This window comes from Rhinolophus sinicus, chromosome 3, assembly GCF_057876585.1.
Source record: "Rhinolophus sinicus isolate RSI-liver-muscle chromosome 3, RSI-T2T, whole genome shotgun sequence".
Taxonomy (NCBI): Eukaryota; Metazoa; Chordata; class Mammalia; order Chiroptera; family Rhinolophidae; genus Rhinolophus; species Rhinolophus sinicus.
Genome location: NC_142503.1, coordinates 104,393,005 through 104,409,906, shown reverse-complemented (window position 1 = coordinate 104,409,906; position 16,902 = coordinate 104,393,005). Strand labels below are relative to the sequence as shown.

At 34.9% G+C, this 16,902-nt stretch overlaps 1 protein-coding gene across 18 annotated transcripts in view; it reads right to left on the bottom strand.

Moving 5' to 3' along the window:
- Positions 1–16,902, bottom strand: part of MYO9A (myosin IXA) — a 265,016-nt gene that overhangs the window by 95,230 nt on the left and 152,884 nt on the right. For all 18 annotated transcript variants that reach the window (XM_074328212.2, XM_074328213.2, XM_074328218.2 and 15 more), the window contains 2 exons: positions 7,098–7,241; positions 5,711–5,750 (listed from right to left, as the gene is read on the bottom strand). In XM_074328212.2, the coding sequence (XP_074184313.2) occupies positions 5,711–5,750; positions 7,098–7,241 (184 nt within the window). The remainder of the gene's footprint in view (positions 1–5,710; positions 5,751–7,097; positions 7,242–16,902) is intronic.

Below are 16,902 nucleotides of genomic sequence, written 5' to 3'. Positions count from 1 at the left end.
AAGTTTTATTGTATGAGAAGCACAAGACTGAGTTAAAAGCATGACAAATGTAAATCTAAAAAATAATTAACTTTAACAATATAAACATTAAAAAATACTTGCAAGTAGCAATGAGTACAATACATATTTAAACAAGTGCAAATAAGAAAAAAATGTTTCTTTCTAACAATGTTAAAGACTTGTTATCTGTATATAAGAACTGTAAGAAATCCTTAAAAAATACATCCCAAATATATGAGAAGACCTAAATATGCAATTCTCAAATAAAGTATAAATGTCAAATAACATGACAATCACTCAATCTCACTTGTAGCAAAGAAACATACATTTTCTTCTGAATAGATTTTCTGCACATCAGACAGGCAAACATAACAGAAACTGACAAAACCCCTTGTTCATGAGGGTGTGGTGAAATAGGCTGATTTATGCACTGTTCTTAGGAATGCAAATCAGTATAACCTTCCAGATAAGCAATGTCACTCTGAGGTATTTATTTAAGGAGACTGTCAAACAAGATCTGAATGTTATTTTTGACAATGTACTGTAAAAAATAATGAAAAATTATAAACAGATATGGAATTCTTTTCATAAAGTATGCTTTATCCACACAACTTAATACTATACAGCTCATAAAAGCACTGTAAACCTACATTTACTGACAATGAAAAACATTTGCAAATACTGTTGACAAAAAAAAAGCCATGTAAAATGATTTTAGACATATATATATATATATATATATATACACACACACACACATACATACATATATATACATATATATACATATATATACATAAAATGTGTGTATTATGTGTTGATTTTTGAAGGGTTTTTATTTTATTTTTATTAGCATTTTTGAATTCTCACAAGATTCACTGTGTATTAAGAAAAAAATAATTTTACATACCAGTCAAGACTCAATTAGAATAATTTTATACTTTATCCATAAGTAAGAACAAAATAGCACTGAAGCCTATAATAATTTTTACCCCAAACATTTAAGATACTTCTGAGAAAAAGACATTGGAAATAATGGTTTCATTTTATAAACCACACCTAAAGTGATAGTAAAATTACTAAACATTCGTCACTATGTGAAAAAGCAACATATGGACTGTGGAATGTATAAATAACTCTTTTTAAAAAGTCCTTGCTTTCAATGAGTTTAACTGGTAAAGTATTAAAAAAGAAAAAACACATGTATTATTACTTAAAGGTCTAATGATTTCATTTGCTTGGAATATGCTATAGCCAAAGTTCACTTGGCTTGATTTTTCTTTGGCATTCAACTTCTACCGTAAATGCCCAAACTTAACTAAGTTTTCACTTAAATACTCAAAAAGTAGCCCATCTCTAAATCAACATGTCATTTCACTTTCCTCTTTGTGCATAATGTCAGCTAACTATCTTCTCATTCATTTGCTTATTTGCATTTTTTTCCTCTGGAAGATAAAATATGAGAAAGCAAGGACTGTGACTAGATTGTCCATCCCTGTACCCCAAGGCCTAAAACAATTTCTGGTATAGAGTAGGTATACAATAAATAGTTTTGATGAATGAATGGTTAGCAACTAATGATTTCTGAGTAATGTTTCCTCAGCAACTGGAGACCAGACTTCTGCCAAGAAAACCACCATGATCAGATGAATGAACATATATTCAGAGTGATTACTACAGATCACGCTCTGTTCTAAGTGCTACGAACATACTACATTCAAGTATAGGAAAACCAACTACAGGGACACTAAAAAATTAATGCTGACTCGAGAGTTATTAAGATTTGTAAGAAGATAAAATAGAGCAAGTGCAAAAAGAGAAGACCAGGCAGAACAGAACAATGTGGAAGACAGGAAGCTAAGGGGGCAAGAGAGAGATGAATCCAATTAGGTGACAGCTGTTTACAGCCCAGCATGATCTGACAAAAAACAAGAACTGGAATGAGGACCAGAGATCTAGCGGGAAAGGGATATAAAGTTAATTTCTTTCTTAGGTCTTCTGTTCATTATCTGCTTTGTTCCTTTCTTAATCCCATCTTCATTGTTCAAGCTTAATTAATCAGTCCATTCTTTTTAAAAACAATTATTTATGGATTGTTTGCAAGGTGCTATAGAAACAAAGATTGAGAAGATACCGCTCAAGCATTATTTACAATAGCCAATATATGGAAGCAACCAAAGTGTCTATCAATAGATGATTAGATAAAGAAGAATTGGTACATACATACAATGGAATAATACTTGGCCATAAAGAAGAATGAAATCTTGCCATTTGTGACAACATGGATGAACCTGGAGGATATTATTCTAAGTGAAATAAGTCATACAGAGAAAGGCAAATACCATATGATTTCACTTATATGTGGAATCTAAAAAACAAAATAAATGAACAAACAAAACAGAAAGTCTCATAGATACAGAGAAACATTTTGATGGATGCCAGGTGGGAGGATGGGTGGGCGAATGGGTAAAAAAAAGAGGAGGGGCGGGAGAGGGATTCAAATGTACAAATTGCCAGTTACAAAAACCAGTCATGGGGATGTAAAGTACAGCAGGGAATATAGTCAATAATATGGTAATAACTATGTATGGTATCAGATGAGTATAAGAATTATGGGGGTGATCATTTTTTAAGTATATAAATGTATAATCACCATGTTGCACACCTGAAACTAACACAATATTATATGTTGAGTGTAACTGAAAAAAATTTTTTTTAAATTATCAAAACAAAGAAGAAGATACTGCTCATGTTGTTAAAGAGGACTGAAATTAACTTCCAGTCTTGAACTTGAGTGACTAAAAATTTAGTAGGGGAGGGCGGATAGGTGGCTCAGTTGGTTACAGCGTGAGCTCTGGGCAACAGGGTTGCTGGTTCAATTCCCACATGGGCCAGCAGGCTGCGCCCTCCACAACTAGAATGAAGACAAGGAGCTGCCACTGATCTGCCACTGAGCTCCCGGGCAGCTGGACGGCTCAGTTGGTTGGAGCCCGTGCTCTCAACCACAAGGTTGCCGGTTCTACTCCTGCAAGGGATGGTGGGCTGCACCCCCTGCAACTAAGACTGAACAACAGCAACTGGACTTGGAGCTGAGCTGCGCCCTCCACAACTAAGATTGAAAGGACAACAACTTGACTTGGAACAGATGGGTCCTGAGAAAAACACACTGTTCCCCAATAAAGTCCTGGAAATACACACTGTTTCCCAATAAAATCCTGTTCCCCTTCCCCAATAAAATCTTTTCTAAAAAATGTCTCATTAAAAAAACATTAGGGGAATGATACACTAAAATAAATCACTTTGGGCATCAAGTATGAGAGGTGAGCAGGGTGTCATGGCAGAAATATACAACTTCCAGTAAAAGACTGGAAATTAAAAGAATTAAAAGATAGGTTATGTTAGAAAAGTAGATTTAATAGAAGTGACCGTTTCAAGGTATGAGAGGGAATAATTCTAAGAGAAAAGGGAAAGTACCATCAAAAGAGAACTGTATTAACAGAGGGCCAAGGGCTTTGAAGGTTGTATTTGTTAAATATTTGCTCATATTTAATTATTCAGCATTATAATAAAAATAAAGCATTCTAAATCCTACCTATATCAATAAACTGAGGTCCTAGAGGAGCCCTGAATACAGGTGACTGAATCTTATTGTGGGTAGCTATAAAAGTGAATGGATGCGTGCCACAATGCTTCATACAGCAAGATATGAAAGAGGCTGCAGGTATAACCAAAGAGAAAAGAAAAAAAGAAGAAAAAAAAAAGCTCTGGTTATCGACACTTCTGTTGCTTCTTGCCAAATCATATAGGAAACTAACTTAATGCAACAGAAATATGTTGTTCAGCAAATGAGCTCAGTCAGTGAGGATATAAGAACCGCCACTTTAAATTTTAGTAATAATACTTTTCTTGGCTTGGTCTGAAATGGACTGAACCATCAAAACACTTATTAACTATAATTAGAAAAAAATGTGGCACATTTAAATAAGTAGGAAAATAAGATAAATAGTAAGGTTACTAAACAAAGCACATAATCAGCATATATGTATCTATACAGGTAAGCCACAAATTCAGTTCTAAACCTTCTGATAGCAAATATGAAAAAAATTACTTCCTATTTACTGTCAACCATGCAGGTACCAAACACATATCTATAATTAGATTCTCACATCTATTATCCCCGCATTACAGAAGAGGAGACAAAAGTTAAGACAACTTATAGAGCTTACTCCAAAAATCACAGAGCAAGTAAAAGATCCCTAATTTGAATGTAGGTCAGTGACTCCCAAGTCTATACTTTCATAGCCTATAATGCTCCTCTAATATTAAATGCACGTATTTGAATCTATAAAAAAACACTAAAATAAACAAAAACTAGCTACATTCAACTTAAAAAGAAAGAGAAATAGATGGGATTCCTGTCATTAATGACTGAATGGAATTAATTACTTCAGAGGTATCCAACATATTCATGTTGGCTGTCATAGAAAGTTTAAGAAGTTATCCACTTGAGAGTGAAAGGAACAGTGCAAATCCCAGGCATGGCATTCAAAATACTGAAAGACTGTAAGAGAGTGAAGCAAAAAGAAAAACAAATGAACAGGTAAAGATGTTTGATAGCAAATGTGGTGCCCTCCCTTTTTTCCTGCATAAAATCTGTTCATGATAGGAACATCATTACAAGCCATATACATGAATTTCTTTTGTTTTGCAGTTTAAAACAATATTTAGCACTACCAGAAACCACATCAGCAGTACATCAAATTTTCTTTGGAAACCTAAGGTAACTTAGGTAGAAGGAATAATAAAGATAGATTCATTTTCTTGTTTCTTAAACTAGAAAATTGCAAGAATAAATAGCTCTTTTTCAGTTCTTTCAAAATTTTGGAATTACATTCATTTACAAGGTTACAAATGACACAGTTTCTTCCTTAGGAGGGTACAAGAGAAGGAAACACTCAGTAAGATTTTTCTTTCTTTAGTAAATTCAATAAATATTTTTGGAAAGCCTTCTCTGCGTTAACAATGTATATCAGAGTAGGCTAATCACAGGGGCCAAATCCTGCCCACTGTTTTTATACAGTTTATTTATATGGTTGAAAAAAATAAAATCAAAATAGTAATGGCATGAGAAAAATTATATAAAATTCAAACTTCAGTGTCCATAAATAAAGTTTTATTGGAATACAGTCACATTCATTCAATTACATATTGTCTACAGTTCCATTTGTGCTACAACAGCAGAGCTAGTCAGTTACAACAGAGACCATAAGCCTGCAAGAATATCTGGACCTTTATAGAAAAACTTGGCTAACTATTGCTAATGATGATGAGCATTAGCTAAGCACTAATAAGAAATTATCTTAAAATCAGGTAAATTTCAGAATTTGATCTTAACCTGACCCAAGAAGAAATTCAAAAATCTCATGTAAAGAAGCAATTACTCAACAAAAATTTACATTTAGATTCAGAAGCTTTTAAACACTAGAAAATGGGATATATCACAAATAAATATCTACCTGAACCATTAAGCTTGGCCATTTTATAACATCCAGTCTTATTTCTAAAATAGATTTAAGTGAATGTACACAATCCCTATTTGGGGCATAAATAAGGTATTTCTTGTTATAGATTTATAAAGATTGTTTGCATGAGTAAAAAAAATAATTATGAAACAGGGCACCAATGGAAAAATATTTTTCGTAATACCCACCTTTGGAAGGCCAGGCTTGGATTTCAAGTTTTTGTTTCTCCTAAAGAGACAAATCATACGTTAGAAACAACTATTGCAGATATGAATGATTTCCAAGTCTCTATTGAAACAAATTATATGCCATTTCCAAGATATAGGTCATCTATATAGAAACAATTTGATTCAACTAAGCAGGCACATTTGGGAAGGAAAATACGCATGGAAAAGAGAACAAGAAAAAAGATGCCTGTTCTGTAGTTATAAACAGACTTAAGCCTGATGATCAGTAACACAACATTGTACATTCAAAGCTCAAGTTTCATTTTCTTGTGGATGTTAATAGGGCTCTAATTTCTTTTCACTATGAAGTTTTGTTTCTGTCTTTTCAGGACTTTAAATAGATGCTTAACTTCATGAATTTTAAAAATATACTTTTTACGAAAACTCTTATTAAGATCTTCTACTTTTGGACATTAAAATTTCTCTTCTGCTTTTTCATTATTCATAACTCAAAATCATACTTATGTCAAGAATTTCTTTTATTACAGCTACAAAAAGAAAGGGAATAAAGGCCAATACTGAACATGGGCTGGGGAGCCAAAAGACCTGGGCTTGAATCTATGCTCTACCACCTACTAAGGTACGATTTTAACCTGTAGAAGCCTTGGTTTCATTATGTAATAATGTAAAATGACGATAATAACACTAATCTCTTAGAGTTGTGAGGATTAAATGAATTAATTCACAGTTCTGGAGTAGAGCAAGACCTACGTAAATTGAGCGTATTAACAGTTAAGCAATGACTTCGGGATTGAGGAATCCAATTCAGTCAATCCTACCTCTAGCTGGCGGTCAAAAGATATGCTTTGGAAGTGTCTGAAATACGTCCATATAGGTAGCTAAGAACTTTTTACTGGTCCACCATGCATGGTTATACCTATTTCCTCAAACCAGTTCTAGGACCAGGTAATAAGGAATGGCAGGCTTGAATGAGTGTTTACATATCACTATATATGGCTCCATTCACCATTCATAGGGGATTTTCCTGCCCAATATTTTTGGACTGCCAGAATCAAGGGACAATTGCAGTTAAAGAACAAGAATCAAAAAAAGAGGTAAGAGTTGTTTCTCTCTCTGGATATAGGGTCCAACAAACAGCAACAACGAATCATTTCTACACTGTGTATATTGAATTATGATTCTCCTGGCAAAATGAAAACAAAGAACAAACAAAAACCACCAGCTTAATAATGTGTGCGATTCCTAACTCTAAATGCTGACTACTTCTGAATCTTGTTTCACTCCAAATTCTATTCATGAAATAGGATCACCATCACTTCTTCGTTTTTTCGTCCAGAAATTTTAAACCACTCATAAAAACCAATCCACATTACTGATTAATACTAACGTGAGAATTCCATGGGCTCTTTCCAAGAGTTTGCTATTGGCTGAATTAGCAAATATACCCTCTTTGTCAAGCAAGGAGGTGCTACTTGATAGTCTGCTCTGGCGAATCCCAGTTCTGCCATTCCAGGCAATATCAAATGCATCACTGTAAAAATTAAACACAGTACAATTTGCTTCAGTTAATTAAGACATCTCTAATTAACACTCTCTAAATTGCATAAGTAAGTAAAATAAAACTTTAAACACTTAAATTTTAGAAAAGATGCTAAACCAGCAGCAAATGGTTTTAACAGAGAGATTATCAATCAATTTGGACTAACCTTTTACTCATTCAAAACAAAAAATTTCTAAGGATTCTGGCATATTCACATACAAGTGTACATGTAGATGAGTACATCATACAGCGGGTTAAATATATGGTTAAATATATTGTTAACCATTTAACAATCAGTAAATAATATAACATATTATAATATAAAGTAAAGCCTTTGTCTTCGTTAGATTTTAGAAAGTCCAAATGCCTTTTAACATTTTTTTTATTAGTTTCAGGTGCACAAAACAATGTAATAGTTAGACATTTATCATTTATGTCCCTCACACAGTGACAACCCCCTTCCCCCCTTCCACTACCCCTCTGACATCGCACACAGCCATTACATTTCCACTGTATATATCCCTAATGCTGTACTCGGCTTCTTGTAACTATATATATATATATATATATAGTTACAAGAAGGAATATATATATGTATATGTATGTATGTATGTATATATACATATATATGTATATACATATACATATACATATGCATATGCATATGCATATACATATACATATACATATACATATACATATACATATACATATATATATATATATAATTGTAGTTGACATTCATTATTGTTCAGCTTCAGCTTCAGGTGTACAGTGCAGTGACCAGGCATCTACATCTACTGAAGGAATTTCCAATCCTAATAGGCAATCCCATTCTAAGAATATTGAATTTCCTCCTCTGAGGTTTCTTCAGACACTCACTATTACACACACACACACACACACACACACACACCAAGTTACTAAGCTACTTCTGTGGGCTGAGCTCTATTCTAGGCACCGAAGATATAAGAATGAACAAAACAGATAAAATTATCAATGATTACGATAGGGGGCTTTCCACATAAAGACAGTGAGTTGCACACATATTTGGATTCTTCCAGAAACCCATTAAAACAATAAAATAATTTACAAGGGAACAAACACTTAAGAATGAAGAAAATATACAAAGAAACAACAGTAACACATTTTTGAAATACAGAAAATTGAAAAATATACAAAGTAGATTGCTTCTCAGTAGTAAACTTTGAATTAGCTGTGGGGAAAGTTAAGGCTCCAGAACTGGTGGTACCAAGTACCTCTGGAAGTGGTGGGAAAGGTAGGTTAAAAACAGGAGCACTAGTTGAAAGTCATTTAAGAAGCACTTGGAACGCCATGCAACCTGATAACCACTACTGCCTGACCTAAGCAAGAGTACGAACGAGCAAGTCTGTGAACTGGGCAGCACCAGGCATAACTGAGGATGAGTTTATAGACTACAAAGGAAATTATGAAAATAGAGATTCTTAGTCTTTTTACCCAGCTGGCTCCAGAATGCTGGCAGACGGGATACAGCTGACCCTTGAACAACACAGCTTTCAACTGTGTCAGTCCACTTATACACAAATTTTTAAATTAAATTTATTGGGGTGAAACTGGTTAGTAAAATTATATATGTTTCAAGTGTACAATTCTATAATACATCACCATCTATATATTGCATTGTGTGTTCAACACCCAAAGTCAGTTCTCCTTCCATCACCACGTATTTTACTCCCTTTTCTCTTTTCTACTACCCCCTTCCCCTCCTTACACTCTGGTAATGACTAAACTGTTACCTGTGTCTATGAGTTTTTGTTTCTTTGTTTGTCTTGTTCATTTGTTGCTTTCAGTTTTATATCCCACATATGAGTGAAGTCATATAGTTCTCGACTTTTTCTATCTGGCTTATTTCACTTAGCATGATAATCTAAGATCCATACATGTTGTCACAAATGGCAAATACACACACACATACACACACACCATATCTTTTTTATCCAAATGTCTATCTAAGGACATTTTGGTTGTTTCCATGTGTTGGCCACCGTGAATAATGCTATAATGAACATTATCTTTACAGATAAATGTTTCCAAGTTTTTGGGATAGAAACCTAGAAGAGGGATTGCTGGGTCATACGGTAATTCTATTCTTAATTTTTTTTTTTTTTTAAGATTTTATTGGGGGAGGGGAACAGGACTTTATTGGGGAACAGTGTGTACTTCCAGGACTTTTTTTCCAAGTCAAGTTGTTGTCCTTTCAATCTTAGTTGTGGAGGGTGCTGTTCAGCTTCAAGTTGTTGTCCTTTTGGTCTTAGTTGTGGAGGGTGCAGCTCAGCTCCAGGTCCAGTTCCCGTTTCTAGTTGCAGGGGGCACAGCCCACCATCCCTTGCGGGACTCGAACCGGCAACCTTGTGGTTGAGAGCCCGTGCTCCAACCAACTGAGCCATCTGGGAGGCAGCTCAGCTCAAGGTGCCATGTTCAATCTTAGTTGCAGGGGGCGGAGCCCACCATCCCTTGCAGGATTCGAGGAGTTGAACCGGCAACCTTGTGGTTGAGAGCCCACTGGCCCATGTGGGAATGGAACTGGCAGCCTTCGGAGTTAGGAGCAAGGAGCTCTAACCACCTGAGCCACTGGGCCGGCCCCTATTCTTAATTTTTTTAGGAACCTCCATACTGTTTTCCACAGTGACTACCAACTTACATTCCCTCCAACAGCGTATGAGGGTTCCCTTTTCTCCAGCTTTCTCCAGGAAACACAGAAATTCCCAAACAAGATGAACCCAAAGAGGCCCACACCAAGACACATCATAATTAAAATGCCAAAGGTTAAAAACAAAGACAGAATCTTAAAAGCAGAAAGAGAAAAGCAGTTACCTACAAGGGTGCTCCCATAAGACTATTAGCTGATTTCTCAACAGAAACTTTGCAAGCCAGAAGGGAGTGGCAGGAAATATTCAAAATGATTGAAAACCAACATCTATAACCAAGATTACTCTACCAAGGCAAGCTATACTTTAGAATCAAAGGACAAAGAGCTTCCCAGACAAGATAAAGCTAAAGGAGTTCATCACCACCAAACTAGTATTACAAGAAATGTTAGAAGAGCTTAAGATTTAAAAAAAAAAAATCAAAAACATGGATAATAAAATGGCAATAACTACATATCAACAATTATTTTCAACGTAAATGGATTAAATGCTCTAAGCAAAAGATAGTGTGGTTGGGGGCTGGCCCGGTGGCTAAGGCGGTTGGAGCTCCATGCTCCTAACTCTGAAGGCTGCCAGTTCGATTCCCACATGGGCCAGTGGGCTCTCAACCACAAGGTTGCAGGTCAACTCCTGGAGTCCCGCAAGGGATGGTGGGCTCGGCCCCCTGCAACTAGCAACGGGAACTGGACCTGGAGCTGAGCTGCACCCTCCACAACTAAGACCAAAAGGACAACAACTTGAAGCTGAACAGCACCCTCCACAACTAAGATTGAAAGGACAACAACTTGACTTAGAAAAAAAGTCCTGGAAGTACACACTGTTCCCCAATAAAGTCCTGTTCCCCTTCCCCAATAAAATCTTTAAAAAAAAAAAAAAAGAAAAGAAAGAAAGACAGCATGGTTGAAAGAATAAGAAAATAAGACCTTTACATATGCTGCCAACAAGAGACTCACTTCAGATCAAAAGACACACAGAAATTCAAAGCTAAGGGACAGGAAAAAGATATTTAATGAAAGTGTAAAGGGGAAAAAAAAGTTATGCTACCAATACATACACCAGACAAAATAGACACTAAAATTAAGGCTATAACAAGTGACAAAGAAAGACCCAGTAATCCAACTTCTGAGTATTTATCCGAAGAAACCCAAAACACTACGTCGAGGGGACATGTGCACCCATATGTTCCTCACAGCATTGTTTACAGTAGCCAAGATGTGGAGGCAGCCTGGATGTCTGTCGGTGGAAGAATGGATAAAGAGCAGGTGGTACATACCATGTTTTCCCAAAAATAAGACCTAGCCGGACAATCAGCTCTAATGCGTCTTTTGGAGTAAAAATTAATATAAGACCCGGTCTTATTTTACTATAAGTAAAGTAGCTAAAATAAGTAATATTGTGTAATATAATATAATACAATACAATACCAGGTCTTATATAATACCAGGTCTTATATAATGTAATATAAGACTAGGTCTTATATTAATTTTTGCTCCAAAAGACGCATTAGAGCTGATGGTATGGACAGGTCTTATTTTTGGGGAAACACGGTAGATTTATGGGGGTGATAGATGGGAGGGAGTTGGGGCCAGGGTGAAAAAGGTGAAGGGATTCAGAAGTACAAATTGGTAGTTACAAAATAGTCATGGGGATATAAAGCATAGAGCATATAGTCAATGATATGGTAATAACTATGCATAATGCCTGGTGTGTATTACACTAGTCAGGGGATCATCACATCTTAAATTATATAAATGTGTAACCAGTATGCTGTACACTTGAAATTAATATAAAATAATACTGAATGTCAAAAACACAAAACAAAAAAAAGTAAAAGGATGACCCCCATACTGAGAGAAATATTTTCGAATCATATATCTAACAAGGGACCTGTATCTGGAATATAAAAATATACCACTCAAAAATAAGACAACCATATTTAAAAATAGGAAAATTTACTCAGAAATAGAAAGGAATGAACTACTGTTATTATGTAACAACTTGACAGACTAAGCATCCTGTTTAGTAAAAAAGTTAATCTCAAAATCTTATGAAGGGGTTTACAATATGCTACCCCAAAATATGCTACTTTGGTATAAGGATTATTTTGAGCTGAAGAGAACTGAAAACCAACAGATAACAGAAAGCAGGGCATAAAATTTCCTTTGTGTAGGTGTCCCTCTCTGCCACAGAAAAAAGAAAAGAGCAACTCATCACCTGAGACATAGAGTAGGCACTGAGATGAATTTACATAAACAAACCTTACTAAAAAACTTTCCACTCACTCCTATTCATCTTCCATCCACTCCCCTATATAATTCGTACTCACTTCCCCAAATTGAATTATCCCTTGAAACCTAAACGCCCTTAACATTGTAAAAAGGGTATATATAAGCCCCCAAGTATAACTGCTTAAGTTTCACTTTTCTGTGAACTTAGGCATGTAAACTATTAATAAAAATTTTATGCTTTTTCTTCTATCAATCTGTCTTTCATTAGTTTAATTCACAGGCCCCCATTTACTGAACCTATGAAGTTAGAGGAAAAGTTTTTGTTCCCTGACAATGTTATACTACCTGATTCTATTTATATAACATCCTTGAAATAAAACTATAAAAATAAAAAACACACTAGTGGTTGCTAAAAAACAGGACAGGGACAGGGATGGAGAGGAGTGAATACAAATCAGCAGCATGAATGGATCCTTTTGTAATGATGATAGAGTTCTGTATCTCGATTGTGGTTGGTTACATAAATCTATACATGAGATAAAATTGCACAACACTACACATATACACACATGCAGATTTTTTTAAATGATGAAAACTGTAGTCTAGTTAGTATTAATGTACTAAAGTAAATGTCATGGTTTTGATAAAGTACTACTACTATGTAAGATGTCACTGAAGTGAAACCGAGTGAAGAATATATAAGAGTCAATGAACTACCGTGTTTCCCGGAAATTAAGACCTAGCCGGACAATCAGCTCTAACACATCTTTTGGAGCAAAAATTAATATATAAGACCCGGTCTTATTTTACTATCATGTAAGAACAGGTCTTACATAATATAAGACTGGGTATAATATAATATAATATAATATAATATAATAATATAATATAATATAATATAATATTAATGTAGGGTATAATACAAAATTTAATATAATATAATGACAGGTCTGATATTAATTTTTGCTCCAAAATATACATTAAAGTTGATTATCTGGCTAGGCCTTATTTTCGGGGAAACACATTATTTTTTCTTTCACACTATTTTCGAAACTTGTTTTGAAAAATGGAATATAACCTTAAAAATTATTTTCCTATTAAACCTTATTTTGAAGCACATTTTTTATTAGTTTCAGGTGCATGAAACAGCACAGTGATTAGATGTTTATATACTTCACTAACTGATAACCTCAATAAAGTCTATTACACTGTACATAGTTATTGTAATATTATTGGCTATATTCCCTATGCTGTACTTTATACCCCCATAACTATTTTTTTATACCTGACATTCAATATTACTTTATATTAATTTCAGGTGAATAGCATATTGGTTAGACATTTACATAATTTATGAAGTGATCGCCCAATAAGTCTAGTACCCATGAGACACTACACATAGTTTTTACAGTATTATTGACTATATTCCCCATATTGTACATCCCCATGGCTGTTTCATGACTACCAATTTGTAGTTCTTAACCCCTACACCTTTGTCACCCAACCCCCAACCCTCTTCCATCTGGTAAACATCAGTTTGTTCCATGTATCTATGCATCCGTTTCCACTTTATTTTTTCTTTAGATTTCACATATAAGTGAGATCACATGGTATTTGTCTTTCTCGGTCTGACTTATTTCAGTTAGCATAATACCCCCTAGGTCCATCCATGTTATCACAAATGGTAAGATTTCATTTTTTTTATGCAGAGTAATAATCCATTTTGTGTGTGTGTGTGTGTGTGTGTGTGTGTGTGTGTGTATCACAATTTCTTTATTTAATCATCTACTGATGGACATTTCTTGTTGTTTCCATACCTTGGCTATTGTAAATAACACTGCGTAAACATAGGGGTGCATATATCTTTTTGAATTCGTGTTTTGGTTTCTTTGGATGCCCAGGAGTGGAATTGCTGGGTCATCAGGCAGTTCTATTTCCATTTTTTTTCCATACTGTTTTCCATAGTGGCTGCACCAATCTGCAATCCCATCAACCGTGTACAAGGGTTCCCTTTTCTCTACATCCTCACCAACACTTGTTGTTTGTTGATTTATTGATGATGAATCAACAGGTGTGAAGTGATATCTCATTGTAGTGTTTATTTGCATTTCTCTGATGATTAGTGACATTGAGTATCTTTTCATATGTCTATTGGTCATCTGTATGTCCTCTTTGGAGAAATGTCTATTCCAGTTCTCTGCCCATTTGTTCATTGCACTGTTTGTTTTTTTGGGGTTAGTTGTACGAATTTTTTAAAACAAATTTTGGATATTAACCCTTTATCAGATGCATCATTGGCAAGTATCTTCTCTCATTCAGTACGATGTCTTTTCGTTTCCTTGATGGTTTTCTTTGCTGTGAAAATCTTTTTAGTTTGATGCAGTCCCATTTTTTTTTGTTTGTTTCCCTAGCACAAGGAGATAGATTATCAGTAAAATATTACTACAGGTAATGTCTGACAGTTACTTCCTAAGTTTTCTTCTAGAAGTTTTATGGTTTCAAGTCTTACGTTTCAGTCTTAATCCATTTTGTGTTTAATCTTGTACATGGGGTAAGAATGTGGTTTTTCTTTGTTTTTTTCTTTGGTTTTTTCGCCTCTATTCGTTTATTTCTGCTCTAACCTTTCGTTTCTTCTACTTACTTTGGACTTTGTTTGCTGTTCTTTTTCCAGTTCCCATAAACGTAAAGTTAGATTGCTTATTTGAGATTTTTCTTGTTTCTAGAGATAGGCCTGTATTGACTAAATTTCCCCATTAGGACTGCTTTTGCTGTGTCCCACAGATTTTGAGTCATTGTATTTTCATTTTTGTTTGTCTCAGGTATATTGATTTCTCCTTGATCTCATTGTTGACCCCCAGTTTTCAGTTCCATGTTATTTAGTCTCCATGTACTTATGTATTTTATGTCTTTTGCAGTATTTTTCTTGTAGTTGATTTCTAGTTTCATACCATGTAGTCAGAGAAGATGCCTGATATGACTTCAATTTTCTTAAATTTATTGAGACTTATTTTGTGGTCTAACATGTGGTCTATTTAAGAAAATGTCCCAGGTACACTTGACAAGAACGCATATTCTGTTGCTGTAGGGTGAAATGCTCTAAAAATATCAATTAAATCCATCTGGTCTATTGTATTATTTAAGACCAGTGTCACCTTGTTGATTTTCTGTCTAGAGGATCTGTCCATTGGTGTCAATGGAGTGTTATAATCCCCTACTATGATTCTATTACTGTTAATCTCTGCCTCTATGTCAGTCAATATTTACTTTATATATTTAGGTACTCCTATGTTGGGTGCATAGATGTTTATTAGGGTTATGTCCTCTTGTTGGATGGATCCCTTTATCATTATGTAATGTCTTTTGTCTCTTATTACGGTCTTCATTTTAAAGTATTTTTTCTGATATAAATATTGCTACCCCAGCCTTTTTCTCATTTCCATTTGCATGAAATATCTTTTTCCATCCCTCTACTTTCAATCTATGTGTGTCTTTTGATCTGAGGTGGGTCTTTTATAGACAGCATATGTATGGATCTTGTTTTGTTATCCACTCAACTACCTTATGTCTTTTGATTGGATTATTTGATCCATTTACATTTAAAGTGATAGATAGCTACATAGTTATTGCCATTTTATTATTCATATTTTTTATCTTCTTTTGTTTGTCTGTTTCCCCTGTTCTTCTTAAAGAAGTACCTTTAACATTTCTTGTAATACTGGCTTCATGGTAATTAATTCCTTTAGCTTTTTCTTGTCGGGGAAGCTCTTTATCCCTCCTTCAATATTTAATGATAGCTTTGCAGGGTACAGTAGTCTTGGTCGTAGGCCCTTGTGTTTCATCACTTTGAATATTTCCTGCCAATCCCTTCAGGCCTGCAAAATTTCTGTTGAGAAATCAGCTGACAGTCTTAGGGAGCACCCCTGTAAGTAACTAGTTGTCTTTCTCTTGCTCCTTTTAAGATTCTGTCTTTGTGTTTAACCTTTGGCATTTTAATTATAATGTGTCTTGGTGTGGGCCTCTTTGCGTTCATCTTGTTTGGGACTCTGCACGTCCTGGCCTTGTATGTCTATTTCTTTCCCCAGGTTACGAAAGTGTTCTATCATTTTTTCAATTAGGTTTTCAATCCTTTGTTCCCTCTCATCTCCTTCTCATACTCCTATGTTGTGAATGTTGTTATGCTTGATATCCCAGAGGCCCCTTAGACTATCTTCATTTTTTTTTTAATTCTTTTTTCTTTTTGTTGTTCTGATTGGGTGTTTTCTGCTACCTTGTATTCTAAATTGTTGATTTGATCCTCTGCTTCATCTAATTTGCTGATTCCTCCTAGTGTATTCTTTATTTCAGTTATCATAGTCTTTATTTCTGACTGGTTCTTTTTTATGGTTTCTATGTCCTAATTTATGCCCACTATCTCTGTGTTGACGTTCTCACTAAGTTCCTTAAGAATTCTTATAACCAGTGTTTTAAACTGTCTCTGGTAGGTTGGTTACCTCCGTTTTGTTTAGTTCTTTTTCTGGAGTTTTCTCCTGCTCTTTTATTTGGGATATGTTTCTTTGTTTTCTCATTCTGGCTGCCTTTCTGTGTTTGCTTCTATGTAGTAGGTAGATCTCCCATGTCTTTCAGTCTTTGCAAGGTAGCCTTATGTAGTAGGTGCCCTGTGGGGTCCAGTAGTGCAGTCTCCCTAATCACCTGTGTGTGTGTTCCAGGACTGTCCCTTGTGTGTTGTGTGTACTC